Raw genomic sequence first — 27,952 nt, forward strand, 5'->3', positions numbered from 1 at the left:
GAAATGGAGGGTCCTTCCAAGACGGGATGGGGTAGGGGGGCACTTTTTACTTTAACGGTCTTTGTTCAGCGCCTACCACGGGTCAGACGGTCAGACGGTCGATCCGGACGGATCGGGCGCCTACTCTGTGCGGAGCACTGAGCGGTACAACAATAGACACATTCCCTGCCCACGATGAGCTTAAGGTTTAGTGGGGGGAGAACAGTCATTAATATAAAAAAATAAACGACAGATAGGGACATGAGTGCTGTGGGGCTGGGACGGGGGAAATGAATGAAAGGAACAAGTCAGGGGAATGCAGAAGGGAGAGGGAGAAGCGGAAAGGAGGGCGCAGTCAGGGAAGGCCTCTTGGAGGAGATGGGCCTTCGAAAAGGCCTTGAACGGGGGGAGAGTCACTGAGTAATTTTCAAACACTGTCCTGAGCACCGGGGTGGGTACGGGTTAATGAGGTAGGTCACGGTCCCTGTCCCACATGGGGCTCACAGTCTCAGCGGGAGTGAGAACGGGTATGGAATCCCCATTTTACAGTAGAAGAAGCTGAGGCCCGGAGAAGCGAAGTGACTTGTCCAAGGTCACACGGCAGGCAGTTGGCAGAGCCGGGATGAGAACCCAGGTCTCCTGGCTCCCAAGCCCGGGCGGGCTCTCTCCCGTCGGTCTGAACGGAACCCCTGCAACCCACAGGGTTTTAGGGCTGGCTCCCGCCAGAGACACACCTTGGGGTGGGGGGCTGAACGATGCCCGTGGGGGGTCTCAAAGACCCCCGTTTTACTCTGTCGGAAGGTTTCCTTAGCATTGAGTAAGGTGCCCTGCACACGGTAAGTGCTCAAACAATACCCCCGGTTGATTGAAGCTCTAACCCTCTTGCAGAGATGGTGAGGTCTTCTGCCATTTATTATTACTCTGTCATCTATATAAAAGCATATATATTAAAGATACTATAGAGAGAATATATACTCTCATATAAAATTATAGTATTTCTTAAGCCCTGCTCAGGGCACTGGGGTAGATACAAGATACTCAGGTCGGGGATTCCCGGTCTCTGTGGGAGGGAGAACAGATCCCGAATGCCCATTTTACAGATGAGGAAACCGGGGCACAGAGAAGTGAAGTGACTTGCCCACAGTCACACAGAAGGCGAGTGGCAGAGCTGGGATTCGACCCCACGTCCTCTGACACGCAGGCCTGGGCTCTTTAGTCTCAGATGGCGCTCACGGTCTAGGCGAGGGAGTGGGTAGAGCGGATATTCACTTCCCATTTTACAGAAGGAAAAACCGAGGCAAAAAGAAGCGACTCGCCCGAGGTCACGCGGAGTCGGGATTCAAAGCGGCTACAACGTCATAGCCCGTCAGGTGCCCCTCATGCGGACGGAAGAGTATTTTCAAGGGTTGGTCTTCATCGTGGCTCAGTGGAAAGAGCCCGGGCTTGGGAGTCAGAGGTCACGGGTTCGAATCCCGGCTCTGCCACTTGTCAGCTGTGTGATCGTGGGCAAGTCACTTCACTTCTCTGGGCCTCAGTTGCCTCATCTGTAAAATGGGAATTGAGACCGTGAGCCTCACGTGGGACAACCTGACGACTCTGTATCTACCCCAGCGCTTAGAACATAGTAAGTGCTTAACAAATACCAACCTTTGCAGAGACATTCTGCAACTGAACACCCGTCCTTCCCCTGACGTTGACCGTGAGCCCCACGTGGGACGGGAGCCGTGTTCGACCCCAACGCTTAGTACAGCATCGGGCACGTCGTGAACACCTGATAAATACCATCCTCATTACTATCGTAAAATTCCACTCTGAAAAAGCTCCAGGAATTTCTCCTTTGATTCAAATGGGCCCCATCTGAAAATGGATGGAGACAACCCGTCCCTTCGGGAGCAAGGAATAGGCTGCCCTGATGCGGAATACCTAGATTTTTTCAGGACCTGGTAAGGCATAGGCCCAGGGAGTTACGCAGAGATCTTTTTGTTATCCTTATCGATAATAATAACAATGAAATGATACTAATAATAATTGTGATATCTGATAAGTGCTTACCCTGTGCCATGCACTGTGCTTAAGCGCCGGGGGCAGACACGAGGTAATCAGTTTGTCCCACTCTAAAACTGAGGGAGGACAGGCATTGAAACCCCACTGTGCAGAGGAGAGAACCGAGGCCCAGAAAAGTGAAGTGACCTGCCCAGAGGTCACCCAGCGGGCAGGCGGGATCAGAACCCGGGTCCCCTGACTCCAGGTGACTGACTCTCCCCGGAGGAAGTCGACGCGGTCACTTGCTTCCACGAGGAGCATCCTTAGTTCTGCTCGATGGGCTTAATCAAGGATGCATTTTGCAGGGGGCAATATTAGCTTAATTTTATCACCAACTAGGGCACAGGGATGCAAAAGCCGATCGGAGAAAAGTGACGGAAACCGCAAGGCTGACGGGGAATAAGATGTTGAGGGCCGTGATGCCTTACACAGGCTCTCTTCCTTTTTTATGGTATTTGTTAAGCGCTTACTACGTGCCAGGCCCAGTACAAGGCCCCGGGGTAGATCCGAGCTAAGCGGGTTGGACACAGTCCATTTCCTAAAAGGAGCTCGCGGTCTTAATCCCCATTGCGCAGACGAGGGAACTGAGGCGTAGAGAAAGGAAGTGCCAGCCCAAGGTCACACAGTCAACAAGTGGCAGGATCAGAACCCAGGTCCTTCTAACTCCCAGGCCCCGGGTTCATCCCATTAGGCCAGGCTGCTCCAGTTTGCCCCTGTCCTACATCCTTCTCTCCCCTTGGGTAGGAATAATAATAATAATCGTGGCATCTGTTAAATGCCTACTATATGGCCGGCGCCGTACCGAACGCGGGGGTAGGTAGAAGTCAGAAGTGGGGAGTCAGAGGTCACGGGTTCGACTCCTGGCTCTGCCGCTCGGCAGCTGGGTGACTGTGGGCGAGTCACTTAACTTCTCTGTGCCTCAGTTCCCTCATCTGTAAAATGGGGATTAACTGTGAGCCTCACGTGGGACGACCTGATTACGCTGTATCTAGTTCCAGCGCTTAGAACAGTGCTCGGCACATAGTAAGACCTTAACGTATACCAACATGATTATTAGAAGGTAGGGCAGACACAGTCCCCACCCCAAGAGAGGCTCGCGGAACGCCGGGGGTTGCGGAAGCATTCTCCCACGCTAAAGGAGAGGGTGACGGAACCATTTCTTTACGCCGCCTGAAAATCAAGAGGTCCGCTCGTCTTCCGAGCCGGCGGCCAACCCTTCGAACCCCAGCGGGTTATAAAGGGGCCTTGTCTCTAGAAGCGAAATCAATCCCACGAAGCTCCGCTCTTGGCCATTAGCGGGGAATCTCGGAGGGACCCAAGCGGGACGGCAGTTGAACTCCTTCCATGACACCTACGGCCTCCCTGACTTGGAAGGCTGAGCTATGTGAGCACGGGTTTCAAAAATGTCACAACCGCAGGGAGGCCAAAAGTCGCCGCCTCTTTCCAAATGAGTAACCGGGGCTCGGTCAGGGCCGTCCAACAGCCCCCGAAGGGGGGCTTCGTCTGAAATAAAGCCATGGAAATGGGCCTCGGCAAACGTCGCACTCTGAGCTAAAATCGGGAGCCCGGCGGCGAGGTGAGGTACCGGTCCGGACCCAAACCGGGGCTGTTCTCCCCCCTCCAGAGGCTCCCGCGGGGTCGCCGTCGATAAACCGCAGCCATGAGCTCGGATCAGGAGATGGCCGTCTTCGGGGAGGCCGCCCCCTTCCTCCGCAAGTCGGAGAAGGAGCGGATCGAGGCCCAGAACAAGCCCTTCGACGCCAAGACGTCCGTGTTCGCGGTGGAGCCGAAGGAATCCTTCGTGAAGAGCACCATTCAGAGCCGCGAGGGCGGGAAGGTCACGGTCAAGACCGAAGGAGGCGCGGTGAGTGGACGGCCAGGGCACCGCCTTTGGCTCGTCTTCGGTCGGCCCAGGCTCATCGTGTTTCTTCCCCGCTCAGACCCTGACGGTGAAAGACGACCAGGTCTTCCCCATGAACCCGCCCAAGTACGACAAGATCGAGGACATGGCCATGATGACCCACCTCCACGAGCCCGCCGTGCTCTATAACCTCAAGGAGCGCTACGCCGCCTGGATGATCTACGTGAGTCCGGCCGGGAGCCCCCCCCCGACTCGGGGACGCGGGACCCCCCGGGCGGGTCGGGGAGGCGGGGGAGAGGGGAGAACCCAGGCCGTCCCTTCCCCTCTCCCCCGCAGACCTACTCGGGCCTCTTCTGCGTCACCGTCAACCCCTACAAGTGGCTGCCGGTGTACAACGCGGAGGTGGTGGCGGCCTACCGGGGCAAGAAGCGGCAGGAGGCCCCGCCCCACATCTTCTCCATCTCCGACAACGCCTACCAGTTCATGCTCACCGGTGAGTGACGTCGTCGCTATCGACCCGCACGAGGAAAGGGGGAGGCGGCCGGCAGGGAGGACGGCGCACCGGTGGGGACCCCCGACGCCGGGTTCGACCCCTCTTGGGCTGGTTCAGGACGGGCGGCATCGTAGGCGCTGGATGGAGCGGAGATGGCTCGCGTAGGAGGGCCGAAACCCGCTTTCCTCTCCGTCGTCGCTGCTTTGAACAGTCCTGTGCCCCGAGTAGGAGTTCAATAAACAGTATCGACGGATAAATGGGGAAACTAAGGCGGGGAGGCGAAGGGATTTGACCCCTGCTACCCACCGGGTCGGGGGCAGGGCTGGGACTAGAACCCACGACTCCTGGCTCCCGGCTCCGGCCTCTTACCGGTGGACTTCCCTGCCCGAACCGGAGGGGAGAACGGCAGCTGGGGTCGGTGTTAGCTTGGAGCCGATCTTTTGCTCGACTTCAGGGGGCTCTACGAAGGGGTGGGGTTTCAAGGGTTTAATAATAATGGTATTTAGTAAGCGCTTACTCTGTGCCAGGAACTGTACCGAGCTCCGGGCTGGATACCAGCAAATGGGGTTGGACACAGTCCCGGTCCCACTTGGGGCTCACGGTCTCAATTCCCATTTTCCAGATGAGGGAACTGAGGCCCAGAGAAGTGAAGTGACTTGCCCAAGGTCACGCAGCGGACAAGCGGCAGAGCCGGGATTAGAACCCATGGCCTTCCGACTCCCAGGCCCGGGCTCTAGCCGCTTTGTGAGGCTGCTCCTCAAATGCTTTTACGGAATGCCTGCCTTACTGAGAGCCTCACTGGTTTTGTTTTTCAGATCGGGAGAATCAGTCTATCCTCATCACGTAAGTTCTTCCGATTCCATTAGTAATAATAATAATAACGCTAATAACAATACCAGTGGTACTTGTTAAGCGCTTACTATGTGCCAGGCGCTGTACTAAGCTTGGGGAGGATACAAGCAAATCAGATTGGAAACAGTTTCTGTCCCACATGGGGCTCACAGTCCCCATTTTACAGATGAGGGAACTGAGGCACAGAGAAGCAAACTGACTTGCCCAAGGTCACACAGCACACAAGTGATGGAGGCCGGCGTTAGAACATCAGGATGGAGGCTTTTCCAAGAAAGCCCCATCAAGCGGGAGTTCGGGGGACGGGGATCTATGGGATTTCATTCATTCAGTCGTATTTGTTGATCGCTTACTGCGTGCAGAGCACTGTACTAAGCACTTGGGAGAGGGCAAGTCAGCAACAAATCGAGACCACCCCAGTCGACAACGGGCTCACAGTCTAGAAGGGGGGAGACACGGGTTTCCAAACAAGAAAACGGGCATCGGTAGCATCATTATAAACAGAATTAGGGGTATAGCCACATCATTAATAAAAATAAATCAAATTATAATTATAAATACGTCCATATATACACAAGTGCTGCGGAGCGGGAAGGGGATAGAGCATAGGGAACGATTTGGAGCAACGGGGAGGGGAAGAGGTTGGGGGTTTCCATGTGCTTTCCTGCCCGGCCAGCTTGGCTGCCTCAGTGGGACCCCAGATTCACAAGGGCGACAGTCCAGCCCTGAAGGCCAGCGGGGAAACCCCGTCCCATGGGACGGGACGGCTGGCAGCTGGGGAACCCCCGGGAGGACTCGCTTCTCCCCAACCCCTGGCCTCTGCTTGCTTTTTGCCCGACACGGTGACTAGACCAAGTAAAGGTTTTCTCTTTGGGTTTGGCAGCGGAGAATCCGGGGCCGGGAAGACCGTGAACACCAAACGGGTCATCCAGTACTTCGCGACAATTGCGGTCACTGGGGAGAAGAAGAAGGAGGAGTCGGGAAAGATGCAGGTGGGGGCTGGTTCCCGGGGCCGGGAGCGAAGCCCGTCCTCCCGGGGGCGTCCGAAGCGCTCGATTTGACCCTCCCCGTCTGCCTCTTTCCAGGGCACCCTCGAGGACCAGATCATCAGCGCCAACCCGCTGCTGGAGGCCTTTGGCAACGCCAAGACCGTGAGGAACGACAACTCCTCGCGTTTCGTAAGTCCCGGGGACGCGGGGGCCCCTCAGTCCCGCCCCCGAGTGTGACGGCACTGTCGTCTCGGGGAACGGACCCCCGCTCAATCTTTGGCCTAGTTCCTGGCCGCACCAAAGTTTTTTCCAGCCTTCGTGTCTGAAAGTGATCGCCCTTTCCCTTCTCAGGGTAAATTCATCAGGATCCACTTTGGGACCACGGGGAAACTGGCTTCAGCTGATATCGAAACATGTAAGGACTTAGAGCATTGAACCCCTGTGGACTGTCTGGTCCAACTCATTTTTCATGCTGCCTTTTTTTTTTTTTAATAAAAAAAAGGTATTTTTTGAGCACTTAAAATGTTCCAGGCACTGTACTAAGCACTGGGGTAGATACAAGCTAATGAGATTGGACACCGTCCATGTCCCCCATGGAGCTCACTGTCTTAATCCCCATTTTACAGATGAGGTAACCGAGGTACAGAGATGTGACATGACTTACCCAAGGTCACACAGCAGACAAGGGGGGAAGTCGGGATTAGGATCCGGGGCCTTCTGACTCCCGGGCTCATGCTCTCTCCGGCTTGATGAGTCCAATACAGTGGAGTTGGTAAATACGCTCCCTGCCCACGGTGCTATTATAGTCAAGAGTGAGAAGACACTGTTAGAAATGAATAAATTATGGATACGGATAAAAGATAGAGAAGCAGCGGGGCCTAGTGGATAGAGCACAGGTCTGGGAGTCAGAAGGACCGCCCCTTGATTGCTCTGTGACCTCGGGTAAGTCACTTCACTTCTCTGGGCCTCAGTTACCTCAACGGGGGTTAAGCCTGGGAGCCCCGTGTGGGGCAGGGACTGTGTCCAACCCGATTTACCTGTATCCACCCCAGCGCTTAGTACAGCCTGGCACGTCGTAAGCGCTCAGCCAATACCATTCTTAAACAAAAGGGCCGTGGGGCTCGATCCGACTTTACCTTTCTTTCCAGATCTGCTGGAGAAGTCGAGAGTGACCTTCCAGCTGAAGGCTGAACGTAGCTACCACATCTTTTATCAGATCATGTCCAACAAGAAGCCGGAACTCATCGGTAAGGGACTCCGTGACCTCATCCTGGCGGTAGCCGGGCCTCTGCTTGACCGTTTCCCCTGGCGTGAAGGGGTTCCGGCCTATGCTCCATTTCACACCGTCGGATATAATACTGATGCCATTCGTTAAGCGCTTACTACGTGCAGAGCACTGTTCTAGGCGCCGGCGGGGGGGGGGTACAAGGTGATCAGGTTGTCCCATGTGGGGCTCACAGTCTTCATCCCCATTTGACAGACGAGGGAACTGAGGCCCAGAGAAGTGAAGTGACTCGCCCAAAGTCACCCAGCTAAGGGGCGGAGCCAGAATTAGAACCCGTGACCTCTGACTCCCAAGCCCGGGCTCTTTCCACTGAGCCACGCTGTTTCTCTGATATAGATCTCTTATATATATTATATCTATCTATCTCTATATAGGTATCTAGATATATAGATAGATCTATAGATCTATCTATCTCTATATATTAGATCTCTAATATAATCTATATTATCTATATATCTCTATATATCTATCTCTATATAGGTATCTAGATAGATCTCTAATATATACAGATCTATCTATATATCTAGATTTATAGATGTATCTATATATATTAGATCTATAGATCTATCTCTATATATTATATCTCTAATATAGATAATCTACATTATCTATATATATCTATCACTATATAGGTATCTAGATAGATAGATCTCTAATATATACAGATCTATCTATATATCTAGATTTATAGATGTATCTATATATATTAGATCTCTAATATATATATCTATAGGTATCTAGACATATAGATAGATCTAGTGGTAGATACATAGATCTGTCTATATTCTAGATATTTCTATTAGTTATATATGTATATATCTAATATATCTTTAATATATTCTCTAATATATATCAGATATGCTTCTGATCACCACCAACCCCTACGACTACGCCTTTGTCAGCCAAGGGGAGATCTCGGTCGCCAGCATCGATGACCAAGAGGAGCTGATGGCCACCGACGTGAGTACATCTCGAGTCGGAAGGTCAAATACCGACCCCCTTTCACGCGAGCTGAACCGGAATGTTGTCCCGCTGTCCCTCCCGACAGAGCGCCATCGATATCCTGGGCTTCACGGCTGATGAGAAAGTCTCCATTTACAAGCTGACCGGAGCCGTGATGCATTACGGGAACATGAAGTTCAAACAAAAGCAGCGGGAGGAGCAGGCCGAGCCGGACGGCACCGAAGGTATCGGCCAACTCCGCTTCGAGTTCCGCACTCAAAGCTTATCCTCCCGGCCGATTCCGTTTCCGCAGTTTTTACAGTGAGGAAAGAGAGGGAAATCAGCAAACCCAGTTGTACCACTAAGCGGGTTTTCATTATTCGTTCATTCAATCGTATTTATTGAGCGCTTACTGGATGCAGAGCGCTGCACTAAGCGCTTGGAGAGTACAATTCGGCAACAAATAGAGACAATCCCTATCGGAGGGAAGAATTCAGGAAGGTTCTCCCTGCGACCCAACTCCGTTCTGGCAGAATAATAATAATAATAATGTTGGTATTTGTTAAGCGCTCACTATGGGCCAAGCACTGTTCTAAGCGCTGGGAGGGATATAAGGTAGTCAGACTGTCCCACGTAGGGCTCCCAGTCTTCATCCCCATTTTACAGATGAGGTGACTGAGGCACAGAGAAGTTAAGTGACTTGCCCAAGGTCACACAGCTGACAAGTGGCAGAGTCGGGATTAGAACCCATGACCTCTGACTTCCAAGCCCGGGCTCTTGCCACTAAGCCATGCTGCTTCTCTGAAGAATAGAGAATACAATCCAGAAGTCTGGCATTTGAGGATTCCCACCACTCAGCGCTTAATACAGTGCTCGGCATAGAGTGAATACCCTTCACTGATTGCAATGTGGATCAATCAACCAAGGGTATTTATGGAGTGCTTACCGGGTGCAGAGCACTGTACTATGCCCTTGGGAGAGTCCAATACAGCAGAGTTGGCAGACACATTCCCTGACCGCAGTGAGCTTAAAGTCTAGAGGGGGAGACCGTCATGAATATAAATAATTTATAAAATATCATTTCTAGACACGGACGTAGGCGCTGAGGGGAGGAGGGTGGGGTGAGACTGCGAGCCCCACGCGGGACAGGGACCGTGTCCAACCCGATTTGCTTGGACCCATCCCAGTGCTTAATACAGTGCCTAGCACATAGTAAGCACTTAATACCATTATTATTATTATTATTTTAAAATTCAGTAATAATAATGATGATTTTCGTTAAGCTCTTACTATGTGCCAAGCTCTGTTCTAAGAGCTGGGGGAGGGGGGAATACGAGGTGATCAGGTTGTCCCAGGTGGGGCTCAGAGTTTTACAGATGAGGTAACCGAGGCCCAGAGAAGTTAAGGGACTCGCCCTAGGTCACACAGCTGACAAGCGGCGGAGCGGGGATTAGAACCCCTGCCCAAAAGACACCGATCCGCAGATGCGAGAGGGAGCCGGGGAAACGAGGGCTTAATCGGGGAAGGCCTCCTGGAGGAGGCGTGACCTTAAAAAGGTTAAGATCAACGCTTCTCAAAGTCGCTCCGCCGCCTCGGCCTCAGGCTTTCTGAGCTCTGTCATATGGGACGCCCCGTTTCTTCGTCTTTCTGCAACCTCACAGCAATAAACGCTGTAGCAGAGCAACGGGAGGCGGGTGTCCGGCCTCCCTCTAGACCGTCAGTTCGTTATGGGCAGGGAACGCGGGTGCTAATTCTGCCGAACTCTCCCAGGCGTTTAGTACAGTGCTCTGCACCCAAGAAGTACTCGATAAATATCATTGATTGATCGATTTTGCTCTGGGTGAACAAAAGAACAACACAGAGAAGCAGCACGATCTAGGGAATAGAGCCCGGGCCTGGGAGTCAGAGGGCCTAAGTTCTAATCCCATCTCTGCCCCTTAGCTGCTGTGTGACCTTGGGTAAGTCCCTTCACTTCTCTGTGCCTCAGTCACCTCATCTGTAAAATGTGCTTGGAACACAGTAAGCAGATAACAAATATCATTAAACAACCAAAAATAACCAAAATAGGAACCCGCAGCTAAAAGCAGCAGCATTGTAGGACCCCAGGCCCATTTGTTTTCCACTGATTCCACGGCTTATCTACTATCGCGTGGCTCAGTGGCAAGAGCCCGGGCTTGGGAGTCAGAGGTCGTGGGTTCTCATCCCGGCTCCGCCGCTTGTCTGCTGTGTGACCTTGGGCCAGTCACTTCGGTTCTCTGGGCTTCAGTTCCCTCCTCTGTAAAATGGGGGTTAAGATCGGGAGTCCCGCGTGGGACAACCTGAATACCTTGTATCTTACCCCAGTGCAATGCCATAATTATTATTATATTATATTATATTATAATTCTGTGGCTTCTCTAATACCTTTTTCCACCAATTCAATGGCTACTCTACTAGAACGGTGCCCCAGACTCTCCGAAACCAATCTTCCAGGGCCGGTGTAGCGAAACGGAGGGGGTCCAGGGAACAACTCTGGCCACCCCCTGTGACTTCTCAGAGAAACCGAGTTCCTCTGTGCCTCATTCCTGTCGTTCCTTTCTCCCAACCTCCAACTCGTAGTTGCCGACAAAGCGGCCTACCTGCAGAGTCTGAATTCCGCCGACCTGCTCAAGGCTCTGTGCTACCCGAGGGTGAAAGTCGGAAACGAGTTCGTCACCAAAGGCCAGACCGTTCAACAGGTAAGCGCTCCTTTCCGGGGACTAGTAGACAGATGGAGCCTCTGGTTTCCTCAGAGAAGCAGCCCAGCCTGGCGGAGAGGACGCGGGCCTGGGCGCGGGGGACCCGGGTCGTCATCCCGGCTCCGCCACTCACCTGCTGGGTGGCCTTGGGCAAGTCGCTTCCCTGCTCTGGATCTCCGTTCCCTCACCTGCAGAATGGGGATTCGGTCCCCGTTCTCCCTCGGACTCAGACCGTGAGCCCCGTGTGGGACCCGATGATCTTGCGTCTACTCCAGTGCATAGTACGGTGCTGGGCACCAAGTAAGCACTTAACGAAGACCACGGTTATCGGTGTTATCTGGTCAGGCGTGGGACTGTCCCTCTGTCCCGCCAGGTGATCAACTCGGTGGGTGCCCTGGCCAAGGCCGTCTACGAGAAGATGTTCCTGTGGATGGTGACCCGCATCAACCAGCAGCTGGACACCAAGCAGCCCAGGCAGTACTTCATCGGCGTCCTGGACATCGCCGGCTTCGAGATCTTCGACGTGAGCCGACCGGCACCGGGAGGGGGCCGGGGGGGAGTTGAGGCTTTGGAGGATCCCGGGAATGGGGCAAATGGGCTTAGAGATAGGAACGCATCTTCTCTCCTCACTGCCAGATATAAAGTGAAATTCGAAAGTGAGCGAAAGAGGATGACACCGGGTACTGGCAGTACATTTTAGCTATTATCGGAATAGCGCATCAATCAGTCATATTTATTGAGCACTTACTATGTGTCCTAAGCGCTTGGGAGATTGGGAAGCACCCTGGCCTGGTGGAAAGAGCCCGGGCCTGGGAGTCAGAGGACCTGGGCTCTAATCCTAACCTCCCCCAATTGCCTGCTGAGCGTCTGTGGGCAAGTCACTTCCCTTCCCTGAGTCGTGGTTTCCTCATCTGTAAAGTGGGGAGTAAATACCCGTTCTCCCTCCTGTTTAGACACTAAGCTCCATATAAGACAGGGATTATACCCAACCTAATTGTCTTATATCTACCCCAGCGTTCAGCACAAGTGCTTGGCAGATAGTATTTAACAAATTCCACTTTTATAAATTTTACTCAAAGGACAGCTCTTTCTCCCCCTTAAGTATACCTATCAATCAGCGGTATATCAAGTGTATATATATATATATACATACACGCACATATATACACATATTGTACATTCCAAGCACACATAGTAAGCACTCAATAAATACTATTGAATGAATGAATATATCAAAGTACATTAGTGTAAGTGTATACATATGTATGTGTGTAGGGGGGTGTCCATATACACCTCCCAATCACACATAAGTATATTAAATTCATAATCATCACTCGTGTAACAAACCAAGTTCCAGAGAAAAAACTCTATGCTTGGCAGAAAAGGAGCTGAGCAAATGCCAGGGAAAAAAGGTCACGGTAATAATAATTATAATATTATTAATAATACTCGCTAAGCACTTGCTATGCATCAACATCCAATTACAGCACGTCACAGAGAATGTTTGGGCTTGGGAAAATCTTCCAGAAATACGACAGGTAGAAGAGGAGCGGGAAGAACTGTGAATTTGAGGGGGCAAGTCCTACGGGGAAAATCCCAGATGTAGGTCAAGGGGGTGGCGCGACGTCCACCCAAGCAACCCTGGGGAGATGATAAGCAGTAGCGACCGACACCGAACAGACAATAGGCGGAAGAGCAGCAGACGGATTCGCCTCAGCATCTTTCCATTTGCAGGAAAAAGAAAGAGCCCTCAGAGAATAATAAACCGCTCGTCACAGTACCGTTCTGTAGCTTTGTACTGAATGAGTAAACTGAAGGGGATTATTACCAGCAAAATGGATTACATTTTGGGGGAAAGGGTCCTAATTAGAAATTAGGGATGTCTATAGAGATGCTCGTTAGGGATAATTATTTAGTGCCGCGGCGAGTTGCGAGAGAAGTGAATGCGTCTGTCTGTGCAGTTCAACAGCCTGGAGCAGCTGTGCATCAACTTCACCAACGAGAAGCTGCAGCAGTTCTTCAACCACCACATGTTCGTGCTGGAGCAGGAGGAGTACAAGAAGGAAGGCATCGAGTGGGAGTTCATCGACTTCGGCATGGACCTGGCCGCCTGCATCGAGCTCATCGAGAAGGTCGGTCCGGCCGGCCGGCCCCCCGGCGCGGGCCCGCTCCCCCGCGCCCCCCGCCCCGCCGGACCGTCTCTCTTCCCCCCGCAGCCGATGGGCATCTTCTCCATCCTGGAGGAGGAGTGCATGTTCCCCAAGGCCACGGACACCTCCTTCAAGAACAAGCTCTACGACCAGCACCTGGGCAAGTCCGCCAACTTCCAGAAGCCCAAGCCGACCAAGGGCAAGGCCGAGGCCCACTTCTCCCTCGTCCACTACGCCGGCACCGTGGACTACAACATCACCGGCTGGCTGGAGAAGAACAAGGACCCCCTGAACGAGACCGTGGTGGGCCTCTACCAGAAATCTTCCCTGAAGACCCTGGCCTACCTCTTCTCCGGAGCGGCCGCGGCTGCCGAAGCCGGTAATCTCCGAGATCGAATATTCCGGGGGGGGGGTTGAGGATGCTCAAAAAAGGATGCTGTGGGCAGGGGACCTGACTCCCAACTCTGCTATACTCTGCTCTTCCAAGCGCTGAGTACAACGCTCTGCACACAGTTAAGTGCTCAAATGTAACCGAGGATCGTTTCCCACAGTCGAAACGGGACATCCTCTAGACTGTCGAGGGCAGGGCACGCGTCTACTACCTCTGCTGTAGGACCCTCTTCCAAGGGTTTAGTTCAGTGCTCCGCACACATGAAGCGCTCAGTAAATACGATTCACGGTATTGCACTCTCCCGAACGCTCTGCACAGTGCTCTGCCCACAGCCTGCGCTCATTCGATTCCCAGGATGGCACTCTCCCCGGTGCTTAGCGACACGATCTAGTGGAGAGAGCACGGGCCTGGGAGTCGGTGGATCTGGGTTCCGATCTCGGCTCCGCCCCGTGACCTTGGCCAAGTCACTTCACTTCTCTGGGCGTTACCTCGTCTGTACAAAGGGGATGGAGACTTTGAGCCCCATGAGGGGCAGGGACTGGGTCCAACCTACCCCGTCTACCCCAGTGCTTAGAATCATGGTTAGCACATAGTAAGCACTTAAATACCACAATTATCATCATTAGTAATATAGTGTTTCGCACCCAGTACGGGCTCAGTCAAGACCATCAGTTGATTGAACTCAGGCTTCCAACCAAAGGAGACTCAAACTGCGTATGGTGGTGTTTTTTCTCCTCAGAGGCTAGCGGTGGGACTGCCAAGAAGGCCGCCAAGAAGAAGGGGTCCTCCTTCCAGACCGTGTCCGCGCTTTTCAGGGTACCGTCCCATTTTCCCCTCTAACGCCCTCGGGGGGGTTCGCGAAATAACAGCTCCGTCCAAAGCCGCACCAGCACACGCAGGGCAGTGTGACCTGGTGGCTAGAGCCCGGGCCCGGAGGGACCTAGGTTCTAGTCCCATCTCTGCCGCTTGTCCGCCACGCGACCGCTTCTCTATGCCTCGGTTCCCTCGTGTGGAAAATGGGGATTGCGACTGTGCCCGGGACGGGGATGGTGTCCAACCTGATTACCTTGGATCTATTCTAGCACATAGCGCTTGATAGATACCATTAAAATAAAAAGTGTCTCCCGGTGGGTTGATCGGCAGCTTCTGGGGGTGGTGGTGATGGGATCTGGTGGGGGGCCCACAGGTGAAGGTAGTTGAACTGGGGGTTTGTTTGATGCCTGAGTATGAGTGTGTCGTTCAGGGAGAACGCAATCACTTAAGAAAGTGGGGATCAGAAGGAGGTCGGGGGGAGGTATTGGGCAAGTGGATACGAAGCAGCGTGGCTTAGTGAAAAGAACCAGGGCTTGGGAGTCCCGACCCTGCCACTTGTCTGCAGTGTGACCTTGGACAAGCCGTTTAACTTCTCTGTGCCTCAGTTACCTCATCTGGAAACGGGGATTAAAACTGTGAGCCCTACGTGGGGCAACCTGATCACCTTGTATCCACCCCAGCGCTTCGCACGGTGCCTGGCAAATGGCGAGCATTCAACAAAGACCACAATTGGAGTAAAATTCTTACTGTTGGGCTTTTAGGAGAATCTGAACAAGCTGATGACCAATCTGAGAAGCACTCACCCCCACTTTGTACGCTGCATCATCCCCAACGAGACGAAAACGCCCGGTAAGGAGGGAAGCGGAGGGCCCGGCCGGCCCGGCGGGGTCCGGGGTCTCCGCCCCGCGCCCCGGGGCGGGGGGCTCACCTGCGGGGTGTCCGTCCGCAGGGGCCATGGAACACGAGCTCGTCCTTCACCAGCTGCGCTGTAACGGGGTGCTCGAAGGCATCCGCATCTGCCGGAAGGGATTCCCCAGCAGGATCATTTACGCCGACTTCAAGCAGAGGTCAGGCTCTCCCTGTGAATTTCCTCCCTTGAGGCTCTTGCCGTTGAGTCGTTATAACTTGGGAATCGGCTCAGCGCTTAGAACAGTGCTTGGCACATAGTAAGCGCTTAACAAATACCGTCAGTATTATTATGCAAGGAAGTCCGGTGATGGGTGCTAAATTTTCGAGGCTAAGAATGGGAACTGAGTCAAGGAATGGGGAGAGAGGAAGGAAGAGGGGGAAGTGAAGAAAGGAGGGAGGGAAGCGCTGTACTCTCCCAAGCGCTTAGTAAAGTTCTCACGGTAAGTGCTCAACAAACACGACTGAATGAATGACTGAATGAAGCAAGGCGGCCTAAAGGAAAAATAATAATGACAGTAACTATGGTATTTTTTAAGCACTTACTATGTGCAGAGCACTGTTCTAAGAGCTGGGGTAGATACAGGGTAATCAGACTGTCCCACGTGAGGCTCATATTTTTTAATCCCCATTTTTACCGATGAGGTAACTGAGGCACAGAGAATAATAATAATAATGTTGGTATTTGTTAAGCGCTTACTATGCGCCGAGCACTGCTCTAAGCGCTGGGGTAGATACAAGGTGATCAGGTTGTCCCACGTGGGGCTCACAGTCTTGATCCCTATTTTACAGATGAGGTAACTGAGGCACCGAGAAGTTGAGTAACTTGCCCAAGGTCACATAGCAGGCAAGTGGTAGAGTCGGGATTAGAACCCATGACCTCTGACTCCCAAGCCCGTGCTCTTCCACTAAGCCACGCTGCCTCTCTAAAGCCTGGGACTTGGTGTCAGAGGACCTCAGTTCTAATCCTGGCTCTATCCTTCGTCTGCTGTGTGACCTTGAGGACATCACCTCACTCCTCTGGGCCTCAGTTACCTCATCTCTAAAATGGGGATTAAGACAGTGAGCCCCACGAGAGACATGGACGGTGTCTAACCTGATTAGCTCGTTTCTACCTCGGTGCTTGCTAGGGTGACTGAAATGGAGTAAACCCTCAACAAATACCATAAAAGAGGAAATAAAGGAAGGAGGAAGGGATGGAGGAAGAGAGGAGGGAAAGAAGAACGAGAGAGTTGGGGGGGGGGGGGGCTGCTCAGGAAATGGAAGGAGAGAGACCAAAAATGGACCAGATTCTCCTTCCTATTTCTGATAAGTCACGGCCGGCTGTTCGATTACTGCGGTCTCAGGGATTTTCCTTCCATCTGCTTCCTCGGCCAGATACAAGGTCTTGAACGCGAGCGCCATCCCGGAGGGGCAGTTCATCGACAGCAAGAAGGCCTCGGAGAAACTCCTCGGGTCCATCGACATCGACCACACGCAGTATAAATTCGGCCACACCAAGGTACCGGTCCGACCCGGTTCACCCCGACCCCCACCGGGCCCTTCCGGACGGACTCCCGACAGGAGGCGGGAGGTGATCGTGCGCCTCCTCTCCCCTCGATCAGGTGTTCTTCAAAGCCGGACTCCTGGGTCTCCTGGAGGAGATGCGAGACGAGAAGCTGGCCCAGCTGATAACGCGCACCCAGGCCAGGTGTCGCGGTTTCCTCATGAGGGTGGAATACCAGAAGATGGTGGAGAGGAGGTAGGGGTCCACGGCCAACAATTAGCCTCGCCCTGCTGATTTTCTTTTCTCTCTGAACCCAAATGCGCTTTGCATTTTATTATTTCGGAGAGCCCGTCTTCCCCATCCAATACAACGCACGTGCCTTCATTTGAAATGCTCTTAATAACCCGGGACGGAGTCCATCTCCCCGTCCGGTTGGACGTCCGCTCCTTCACCGGAAATGCACTTGATTTGCAGGGAGTCCATCTTCTGCATCCAGTACAACGTCCGCGCCTTCATGAACGTCAAACACTGGCCCTGGATGAAGCTCTATTTCAAGATCAAGCCGCTGCTCAAGAGCGCCGAGACGGAGAAGGAGATGGCCAACATGAAGGAGGAGTTCGAGAAGACCAAAGAGGAGCTCGCCAAGTCGGAGGCCAAAAGGAAGGAGCTGGAGGAGAAGATGGTGGCCCTGTCCCAGGAGAAGAACGACCTTCAGCTCCAAGTCCAGTCTGTGAGTATCTCGGCGGCACGGTCCCCTCGACTTCCTCTGGTTTGCTCTCGTCTTTCTGCCAAGCGAGCCCGAGACTGATCCTTTCCGCTCCAGTCAGAGTAATGGTGTTATCTGTTAAGCGCTTACCGTGTTAATTGTTAAGCACTGTAGTTAACGCCATACCAAGAGGATCAGGTTGGACACAGTCCCTGTCCCACATGTGGCTCACGGTCTAAGTAAGAGGGGGAACAACTGGTACGTTGGCCCCATTTTTAAGATGGGAAAACCGGGCCCCAGAGAAGTGGAGTGACTAGCTCAAGGTCACGCAGCAAACAAGTGGCGGAACCCGTCTTGGAAACCCGGCTCTTGTAACTCCCGGGTCCAGGATATTCCCACGAGGCCATGTTGCCAAATGAGGACAGGGCCGTAGTCAAGACCTTGGCCACCGATTTGGGAAACGGAAAACACAGTCCCAGCACACTGCACACAAATGTTCTCGGTTGCTGCCCTTATTAATATATTATTATTGCATTTGTTAAGTTCTTACTATGTGACAAGGACGGCTCTAAAGACTGGTTACAAGTTAATCAGATCAGAGTCCCTATCCCACCTGCAGTTCACAGGCTAAGAATGAGGGAAAACAGGGATCCAATCCCCATTTCACAGCTGACGAAGCTGAGGCCCAGAGAAGTGAAGGGACAGGCCCCGGGTCACACAGCAGACAGCAGGCAGAGCCACGAGTAGAACCCAGGTCCGAGGACACCTAGGCCCGGGCTCTATCCGCTATCCACCCCGCTTCTTAAGCAACAGATAAAAATGGTGATGCAAGTGAAGCTACTCCATTAACTGTAAGAGAGATGAACTGCACAAGTGGAGGAAGATTCCCACTCTAACCTTCTTTCTAGGAAGCGGACGCCTTGGCCGACGCGGAGGAGAGGTGCGACCAGCTGATCAAGACGAAAATCCAGCTGGAGGCCAAAATCAAAGAGGTGACGGAGAGGGCGGAGGACGAGGAGGAGATCAACGCCGAGCTGACGGCCAAGAAGAGGAAGCTGGAGGACGAGTGCTCCGAGCTGAAGAAGGACATCGACGACCTGGAGCTGACGCTGGCCAAGGTGGAGAAGGAGAAGCACGCCACCGAGAACAAGGTAAGGGAAGGAAGGGTCCGGGTCGGTCGTCCCCGGGCGCCCCCGCCGCCGTCACCGCGGGCCACGGGACGACGCGTCTTCCCTCGCCCCAGGTGAAGAACCTGACGGAGGAGATGGCCGCCCTGGACGAGACCATCGCGAAGCTGACCAAAGAGAAGAAAGCTCTCCAGGAGGCCCACCAGCAGACCCTGGATGACCTCCAGGCCGAGGAAGACAAAGTCAACACGCTCACCAAGGCCAAGACCAAGCTGGAACAGCAAGTGGACGACGTAAGCCCAAATGAAAACAATACGGGGGGCTTCTCTTTCCAGAATGATTCATCGCGAGTGATGAATCGCTCCTATCGGCGGCGTGTCATGATTCTATGGTGTCGTTTGTGATTGGACTGTGCCCAACCCGTCGACTCGGCTCTACCCCAGCACTGAGAACGGTGCTTGGCGCGTAGTAAGCGCCGAACAGATATCACAATGATTATTATTATTACCCGCCTTCAGCTCGAAGGGTCTCTGGAGCAAGAGAAGAAACTTCGCATGGACCTGGAACGGGCCAAGAGGAAACTCGAGGGAGATCTGAAGTTGGCCCAGGAATCCATAATGGACATCGAAAATGAAAAACAACAGATCGATGAGAAGTTCAAAAAGTGAGTCTGGAGAAAAGCCCCTCTTCATAAGGTCATCTTCAGTTGATGCGCGCTCACTTCTTGCTTTTCCAACAGGAAGGAGTTTGAGATCAGCAACCTGCAGAGCAAAATTGAGGATGAACAGGCTCTGGGCTTGCAGCTGCAGAAGAAGATCAAAGAGCTGCAGGTCGGCCATTTCTCCCGCCCTACGGGAAAAGGTTCCGGGGAGGGGCTGACCGGAACCTGTTTTCCCCGTGCGCGTCCCCAGGCCCGCCTCGAGGAGCCGGAGAAGGAGACCGAGGCCGAGCGGGCGTCTCCTCCCGGTCCCGCGGTCTCCCCGTCGGGTCGCGCTGGGGAGGGGCTGACCGGAGCGCGTTTTCCCCGTGTGCCGCCCCCAGGCCCGCATCGAGGAGCTGGAGGAGGAGATCGAGGCCGAGCGGGCGTCTCGCGCCAAAGCGGAGAAGCAGAGGTCCGACCTGTCCCGGGAGCTGGAGGAGATCAGCGAGCGGCTGGAGGAGGCCGGCGGGGCCACCTCCGCCCAGATCGAGATGAACAAGAAGCGCGAGGCCGAGTTCCAGAAGATGCGGCGGGACCTGGAGGAGGCCACCCTGCAGCACGAGGCCACGGCGGCCGCCCTGCGCAAGAAGCACGCCGACAGCGTGGCCGAGCTCGGGGAGCAGATCGACAACCTGCAGCGGGTCAAGCAGAAGCTGGAGAAGGAGAAGAGCGAGATGAAGATGGAGATCGACGACCTGGCCGGCAACATGGAGACCGTCTCCAAGGCCAAGGTATCGTGGGACTGGTCTTTGCCGATCGAAGTGATCGCATTAGAGCTTTAGGAAGCGGTAGGCGTGGAAGGGAAGCAGTGTGGCCTACTGGAAAGATCCCGGGCCCGGGGGCCAGAAGGCCTGAATTCTAATCCCCAGCTCCGCCAACTGCCTGCCGCCTGACCCTGGGAGAGTCGCTTCACTTCTCTGTCCCTCAGTCCCCTCATCCGTGAAATGGGGATTCCATCCCCGCTCTCCCTCCTACTTAGACTCCGAGTCCCGTGTGAGACGGGTTCTGTATCGGTCGCATGAATCTTCAATCTACCCCAGAGCTTCTAAGGGTTCTTGACACATAGTAAGCGCTTAACCAACACCATAAAAAAAGGGATCTATTAAGCGCTTTCTGTGAAAAAAGCACTCTAAGTTGTCTTGGCTATTAATCAATGGTAATTCTTGAGCGCTTTCTCCGTGCAGAGCACTGTACTACGTGCTCAGGAGAGTCTGACAACAATATAGCAGACACATTCCCCGCCCACGGTGAGCTGACAGTCTGGAGGGGGAGGCAGGAATCTGGGGCCGTCTGTCTGAAAATGGGTCTTTCTCCCATAACTTTCAACGTAGGGCAATCTTGAAAAGATGTGCCGCACCCTCGAAGACCAACTGAGCGAACTCAAGTCCAAAGAAGAGGAGCAGCAACGCCTCATCAACGATCTGACGGCTCAGAGGGGTCGCCTGCAGACGGAGTCAGGTGTGACCCGGAGGGCCGGAAACCCATCCCAAACGCGGAAACACGAGGGTTTTCCCGGTCGGGGTCGGTTCCGACTCTGTGGCGGGGAAGAAGCGATCGGCTGGTCGGTGGCATCGACTGAGTGGTTACCGGGGCCGAGCCCTGTACTATGCGCTTGGGAGAGTCCGATACTAGAGAATTAGTAGAGGTGTTCCCTGCCCTCGAGGAGCTTACGGTCTAGAAGGGGAGATCTTCATTATATCTGCCTTTCTGGGCTGGGGGAGAGACTACCTTGCTAGAAAGACCAAGCCCAGAACCCCAGAGATCTCTCCCAGTGCCCCAGAGATCTCTCCCAGGGCCAGCCCTGGGGCGTTCCCAGGGCCGCACATTCCCTGCCCATAACGCGCGTCCTGTCTTGCAGGTGGAGACGGACTTTAATATAGATTGATATATTAATTTAAATAATGCACAGAATAAAATAGCCTCTCTTTGATAAATCACCCTCCAGCTCATTCTCCGCTGTCCTAAATCGTACAATGACCCCATCGATGGTGTTTACTGAGCGCTTACAGTGAGCACAGCACTGTATTAAGCGCTTGAGAGAGTATCGTGTAACAGAGTCGGTAGACACGTTCCCTACCTACAAGGACCGTAAACCTCTCTCGGAACCGTTCTCGAAGCACCTACTCCTTGTGCAGACAATCCATTTTTGTCGTATAGTTTCAAACGCGGCAAAGGGCGCATCCATTTCATCACTGCATTTACTGGGCGTTTACTCTGTGCCGAGCACCGTAGCACGTGCTTGAAAGACTGAGCCGCATTCGATTCTGGTATCTGGATAAAGAGAGTCCCACAGCGGCTCGAGAAACGGCGGAGGGGAAGGGGTTTCTTTGCCACCGGCCTTCCTCCCCAAAAGCATCTCCGCCCACCCCGACGACAACGTCACGGGGTAGAGCGTCTGAAAGCCGGGACTTCTACTTCCAAAGTCCAGCCCGGCCCCTCCCCGGACGCTTCCTAGGTCACGGCTCTCAACGGGAAACGAGACTGAGAGAGTTCTGTGTCACTGTTGCACGACTCCATTTTCAAAAGGCTGGCGGAAGTCGGACAATTAAGTTTCCATCTTCCCGATTCCCACTTTTTTCCCCAGGGGAATATTCTCGCCAGTTGGATGAGAAAGAGTCTTTAGTATCTCAGCTGTCCAGAGGGAAACAAGCGTTCACCCAACAGATCGAAGAACTGAAGAGGCAGCTTGAGGAGGAGACGAAGGTAAGTGGGACCTAAATCCTGAGCGTTTTCCGTAGCCTCATTGTCGAAAGGGCCTACTTCACCCAGCAGATAAGGAAGCAGTGCGGCACAGTGGAAAGAGCCCGGGTTTGGGAGTCAGGGTTCATGGGTTCTAAACTCAGCTCCCTGACTTTTCTGTTGGGTGACCTCGGGCAAGTCACTTCACCCCTCTGGGCCTCAGTTCCCTCATCTGCAAAATGGGGATTCCATACCCGTTCTCCCTCCTACTTAAACTGCGAGCCCCATGTGATTATCTCATATCTCCCCCGGGGCTCAGTACAGAGCTTGGCACGTAGTACGCGATTCATGAATACCATGAATATTATTCTCATTATTATTATTAATAGCAATATTATGTGGGTGTCGGGTAGAAAGAAAATGGCAAAACGTTCAAGAAGGGTTTGGGTCACGGACCGAGATCACCGGTCAGCGGAATGGGGAATGAGGTGCAAGAGAAGGTCAATCCCCACCGTGACATAAAACGTCCGTAAGGACAGCCCCTCAACCTTTCTTCGGAGAATTTTTCGGCGTCTCCTTGGGATCTTGTAGAACGGTCCGGACGAACCACGGATCCGATTCTGCCGGCCGTAGTGACCGAACGCTGCAAGAATTGAGGCGCGAATAGTCATTCGATATTCAATTGAACCAACGTCCCCTCTCCCCCAGGCCAAGAACGCCCTGGCCCACGCCCTCCAGTCCTCCCGCCACGACTGCGACCTGCTGCGGGAGCAGTACGAGGAGGAGCAGGAATCCAAGGCCGAGCTGCAGAGGGCCATGTCCAAGGCCAACAGCGAGGTCGCCCAGTGGAGGACCAAGTACGAGACCGACGCCATCCAGCGCACGGAGGAGCTGGAGGAGGCCAAGTAGGTGCACCGGATTAAGACGTGGAATGTGCGGCCGATCCGACAGGCTGGGATGATTCTCCAAATTATAACGTAAAGTGTTTAGGATGAGGACGCATGATAAATGAAGGGTAGAGGGCGATGGGGAAAGAGATCTAAATCTGGTCTGGATGACGAGTGGAGGCGTATTATGTAACACTTATTTAAGGTCTTTCCTCATTGTGATTTGTAGTGTGTCAACGGCGAAGGAGGTGGGCGAGAGTTCTCCTTAATGTGATGTTTTGCGACATTGGGGCGGGGGTCCTCAAAGCGTTCGGCCGGTTTGTCGGAAGAACCACAAACAGGTCCGCGATCCGAAAGGTTGACATCCATTCGATTCCGCCCTGGGCCACTTACCCCCTCCCCCGTTCCCCGTGGGGCTTTCCAGGAAGAAGCTGGCTCAGCGGCTGCAGGACGCCGAGGAGCACGTCGAAGCCGTGAATGCCAAATGCGCGTCCCTGGAGAAGACCAAGCAGCGGCTGCAGAACGAGGTGGAGGATCTCATGATCGACGTGGAGAGGACCAACGCCGCCTGCGCCGCCCTAGATAAGAAGCAGAGGAACTTCGACAAGGTACCTCCGGACGGACGGCTCCGTTTCCCAACTATCTCACCGGCCGGCTCCCTCCGGGGCCCGGGCTGACCATCTCCCCTTCTCCAGGTCCTGGCAGAATGGAAGCAGAAATACGAGGAGACCCAGGCCGAGCTGGAGGCGTCTCAGAAAGAGTCCCGCTCGCTGAGCACGGAGCTGTTCAAGATGAAGAACGCCTACGAGGAGTCTCTGGACCATCTGGAGACGCTGAAGCGCGAGAACAAAAACCTTCAGCGTGAGTCCCTGGGGGTCTCTGTCTCTCCATCCAGGGAGTGGGGAGGGGTCTACCCCCAAGTTGCAGGCCATGAGACCAAACCCGACCCTGTCCTTTTTCCAACAGAGGAGATCTCCGACCTCACCGAGCAGATCGCCGAGGGAGGGAAACATATCCACGAGCTGGAGAAAATCAAGAAGCAGATTGAGCAAGAGAAGTGTGAGCTACAGGCCGCCCTGGAGGAAGCGGAGGTACATAAATCTTGGGAAATTCGCTCTTCCAAGCCCTTAGTACCGTGCGCCACACCCAGTGAGTGCTCAATAAATGCCACCGATCGATCGATAACGCGGCCACTTCCTCTCCCACAGGCATCTCTGGAACACGAAGAGGGCAAGATCCTCCGCATCCAACTGGAGCTGAACCAGGTCAAGTCCGAGATCGACCGGAAGATAGCGGAGAAAGACGAGGAGATCGACCAGATGAAGAGGAATCACCTCAGGGTGGTGGAGTCCATGCAGAGCACCCTGGACGCCGAGATCCGGAGCCGGAACGACGCCATCCGCCTCAAGAAGAAGATGGAGGGCGACCTCAACGAGATGGAGATCCAGCTGAACCACGCCAACCGCATGGCGGCCGAGGCCCTGAAGAACTACCGGAACACCCAGGGCATCCTCAAGGTGGGTCCCACGAAATCCGCTTGGCCGGGGTTCTGGGCCTCTCCGGGGCTTCTGATTCCGAGAGAATCCTGGTTTTTCCCTGCAGGACACGCAGCTGCACCTGGACGACGCCCTGCGCGGGCAGGAGGACCTGAAGGAGCAGCTGGCGATGGTGGAGCGCCGGGCCAACCTGCTGCAGGCCGAGGTGGAGGAGCTCCGGGCGGCCCTGGAGCAGACCGAGAGGAGCCGGAAGATCGCCGAGCAGGAGCTGCTGGACGCCAGCGAGCGCGTGCAGCTGCTGCACACCCAGGTGAGAGGCCGGGGATGGTCGAGAGGGATCGAGTGGTCCCTGACGGGATGCACTCGGATGGGAAAGGGGGAACTCCATTGTTCCTCATAAAACAGGGGAGAAGTGGCACGGATCACACGGATATACCAGATCACATCAAACAACGTGGAGGTCGATAGGCCAGAGGATTTTCAGGAAGGGCAGGAAGCACCCGGAGTGGCCCGTTGAGGGGGCGGCCCTGGATCAGGAAACAGCGTGAGCCCGGGCCTGGAAGTCAGAAGGACCTAAATTCTAATCCCGGCTCCACCACTCATCTGCTGGGTGACTGTGGGCAAGTCACTTCACTTCTCTAGGCCTCAGTTCCCTGATCTCTAAAATGGGGATTAAAACCCTGAGTGGCACGTGGGACGGGGACTGTGTCCAACCCGATTAGCTTGGATCTAACCCAGCACCTAGAACAGTGCTTGACACATAGTAAGCCCTTAAATACCAGCATCATCGTCATCGTCATCAGAAGTCAGACAGCACGGGGTGGGGAGTGGTACATAGGCAGGGGGATAATGCCTGCACGTGAGTCGGAGAGAAGGCAAGTCACAGGGAGTCAGGAGCTTAACATTTTCACAGAATAAAGCATGAATTGGATAATCTCGAGGTACTTGTAAATTCATGAATGCATTTCTTAAGAAAATGCCAGGGGAGGAAACATTAAAGATAAAGACTGGGGACTGTAGGATTTTCAATGTTTCTATCTTCCCTGCCCCCAATGAATCCGACGATAATTCTTAAAAACAAACACGGAAAGAGCACAGGTCTGGGAGTCAGAGAACCTGGTTTCGAATCCAGCTCGGCCACGGGTTTGCTGTGTGATCCGGGGCAGGTCGCGTAACTTCTCTGTGCCTCAGTTTCCTCTTCAGTAGAATGGGCATTCAGTTCCGGTTCTACATCCGACTTGGGCTGGGAGCCCCTGGTGGGACAGTGCTCACCACGATCATTACAATTACTATTAATAACTAATAATAACAAAGAAATCCCATTTAGGGGTAATTTAGGTCTTGAAGGTGGTAACACTCTATCTTTTCTACATCTTTCGAACAGAACACCAGCCTGATCAACACCAAGAAGAAGCTGGAAACGGACATCTCCCAGATCCAGGGCGAGATGGAGGATATGGTCCAGGAGGCGCGCAACGCCGAAGAGAAGGCCAAGAAGGCCATCACTGACGTAAGCCAAGGGGCATCCCTCCCTCCGGGGGCGATTCCCTGGCCCCTCCGGGGTCCCCGAGCCTTTGGGTCTGTCCGTCCTTAGGCCGCCATGATGGCCGAGGAGCTGAAGAAGGAGCAGGACACCAGCGCCCACCTGGAGCGGATGAAGAAGAACCTGGAGCAGACGGTGAAGGACCTGCAGCTTCGCCTGGACGAGGCCGAACAGCTGGCCCTCAAGGGGGGCAAGAAGCAGATCCAGAAGCTGGAGGCCAGGGTGCGTATCCCGCCTCCTCGCCCCTCTCTCCGCCCGCCGGTCCATCCCGGGGGGGACGCGGGCTCGAGTTCTTCCCCGTCTCGTTCCAGGTCCGCGAGCTGGAAGGCGAGGTGGAGGGTGAACAGAAGCGCAACGTGGAGACGGTGAAGAGTCTGCGCAAACACGAGAGGAGGGTGAAGGAGCTCACCTACCAGGTACGCCGATCCCGCCGCTCGCTCGTGCCCGCGCGGGAGGGCGGCGATGGGCCCCGCGGGCCGGACGGCTCACTGGCCTTCTCTTCCAGACGGAGGAAGACCGCAAGAACGTCCTCAGGCTCCAGGACCTGGTGGACAAACTGCAGGCCAAGGTGAAAGCCTACAAGCGGCAAGCGGAGGAGGCTGTGAGTACAAGCACTCCCCTCTCCACCCCAATTATTCCAAACTTCTCGATTCGGTCGGGTCGGTCGGCACTGGGGGAGGAGGAAGACAGCCAAGAGACGAGATGGATCAGATTGGGGGACACCCCACCCCGCCTCGAGGCTCTTAACTGAAAAAACTGCTGAAGGGAGGGAGCAATGTGGGTCGTTGACTCGACCTCAGAGCAGCGGAGTCAACACCTGATTTCTGAGCTCAACAGGGCAGCTATTTCTCCGTCCCTTCCGAGAGTTCTACTAATGTGGGGTCTTAAAGTTTGGATTAAACGGTCATGCTCCACTGAGGTTGAACTCATAAGTATACAAGTTATCAGGTGGCACGTGAACACAAGTGCCTACAGGTGCGGCAGGGTGGAATGGGTATCCCAGAATAAGAGAAGCTTGTTACGGTCAGGGAATGTGTCTGTCTAATTTTCTGGCAGTGGACCCTCCCGAGCACTTAGTATGGTGCTCTGCACATAGTAAGCGCTCAATAAATACCACCGATGGATGAATATCGAGTGAGTCTAGTCCCGCCTTTCAGAGTTAGAGTCCCCTGTGATCCGGGAACTGTGTTTGAATCAATAACCTTGTAACTTGCTCCCGATCATTCTTAACACCCCAACTGCCGTCAAATTCATCTTTAGAACTAATTATTTAAATAGAATGATCGAGGATGTTAAAGAGATTGGGAAAAGAGCGTCAGGATATCGATCCCCACTTTACAGACGAGGGAACTGAGGCCCAGAGAAGTGAAGTGATTTGCCCGAGGTCACACATCTGACTCCCGGGCCCGTTCTCTACCCGCTACGCCAAGCTATTTCTTAAGTCACAAGTATTGTGTGCATCCACCTGAACGACACAACTTATATGTTGCGTGAGCACAGAATACCGCAAACATCGGAAAGCTGAAACTGAAAGCCTCCTTAATGAACCCTCTAGACAATAACGAGACGGCCCTAAGATTCCAGCGCAAAGGAAACTCTCTGAGGGCAGATTCAGGAAGACTCGGAAACGTGGACCTTCTCTCACGATTCCTTTTCCTTCCCCAGGAGGAGCAGTCCAACGTGAACCTCTCCAAATTCCGCAAGATCCAGCACGAGCTGGAGGAGGCGGAGGAGCGGGCGGACATCGCCGAGTCCCAGGTCAACAAGCTGCGGGTCAAGAGCCGGGAGGTGCACACCAAGATCGTCAGCGAAGAATGAGGCCCCGTCCCGCAGCCGGACGGCGGCGGGAGGGAGGGAGGAAGACACAGAATGTGCCCTTCTTCCTCGCTCTGCCTGTAGTTACTGTCTAT

The 27,952-nt window shown here is 53.9% G+C and overlaps 1 protein-coding gene across 5 annotated transcripts; it reads left to right on the forward strand.

Annotated features, from left to right (window-relative positions):
- The first annotated feature begins 3,682 nt into the window (after positions 1-3,682).
- On the forward strand, positions 3,683-27,952 carry LOC100086111 (myosin-1). Of its 5 annotated transcripts, none has more exons than XM_039915089.1 (38): positions 3,683-3,886; positions 3,963-4,106; positions 4,220-4,376; positions 5,192-5,219; positions 6,109-6,223; positions 6,311-6,403; positions 6,566-6,629; positions 7,363-7,461; positions 8,356-8,459; positions 8,548-8,686; positions 11,040-11,158; positions 11,532-11,681; positions 13,120-13,290; positions 13,375-13,683; positions 14,441-14,515; positions 15,274-15,361; positions 15,462-15,579; positions 16,796-16,919; positions 17,023-17,159; positions 17,379-17,634; positions 18,519-18,761; positions 18,854-19,030; positions 19,256-19,401; positions 19,477-19,567; positions 19,779-20,168; positions 20,769-20,895; positions 22,022-22,140; positions 22,825-23,021; positions 23,428-23,611; positions 23,699-23,864; positions 23,970-24,094; positions 24,212-24,520; positions 24,606-24,809; positions 25,884-26,009; positions 26,094-26,264; positions 26,354-26,458; positions 26,548-26,643; positions 27,708-27,952. In XM_039915089.1, exons 1-38 carry the CDS (start codon positions 3,683-3,685, stop codon positions 27,858-27,860), a joined length of 5,823 nt encoding a protein of 1,940 aa, XP_039771023.1. In that variant the 3' UTR covers positions 27,861-27,952. The 5 variants fall into 5 exon arrangements, with proteins under 5 accessions (XP_039771023.1, XP_028904628.1, XP_039771024.1 ...); XM_029048795.2 differs by having other exon boundaries at positions 6,109-6,217; positions 13,375-13,687; positions 14,439-14,515; XM_039915090.1 differs by having other exon boundaries at positions 6,109-6,217.

Source organism: Ornithorhynchus anatinus, chromosome 21 (assembly GCF_004115215.2).
Source record: "Ornithorhynchus anatinus isolate Pmale09 chromosome 21, mOrnAna1.pri.v4, whole genome shotgun sequence".
Lineage (NCBI taxonomy): Eukaryota > Metazoa > Chordata > Mammalia > Monotremata > Ornithorhynchidae > Ornithorhynchus > Ornithorhynchus anatinus.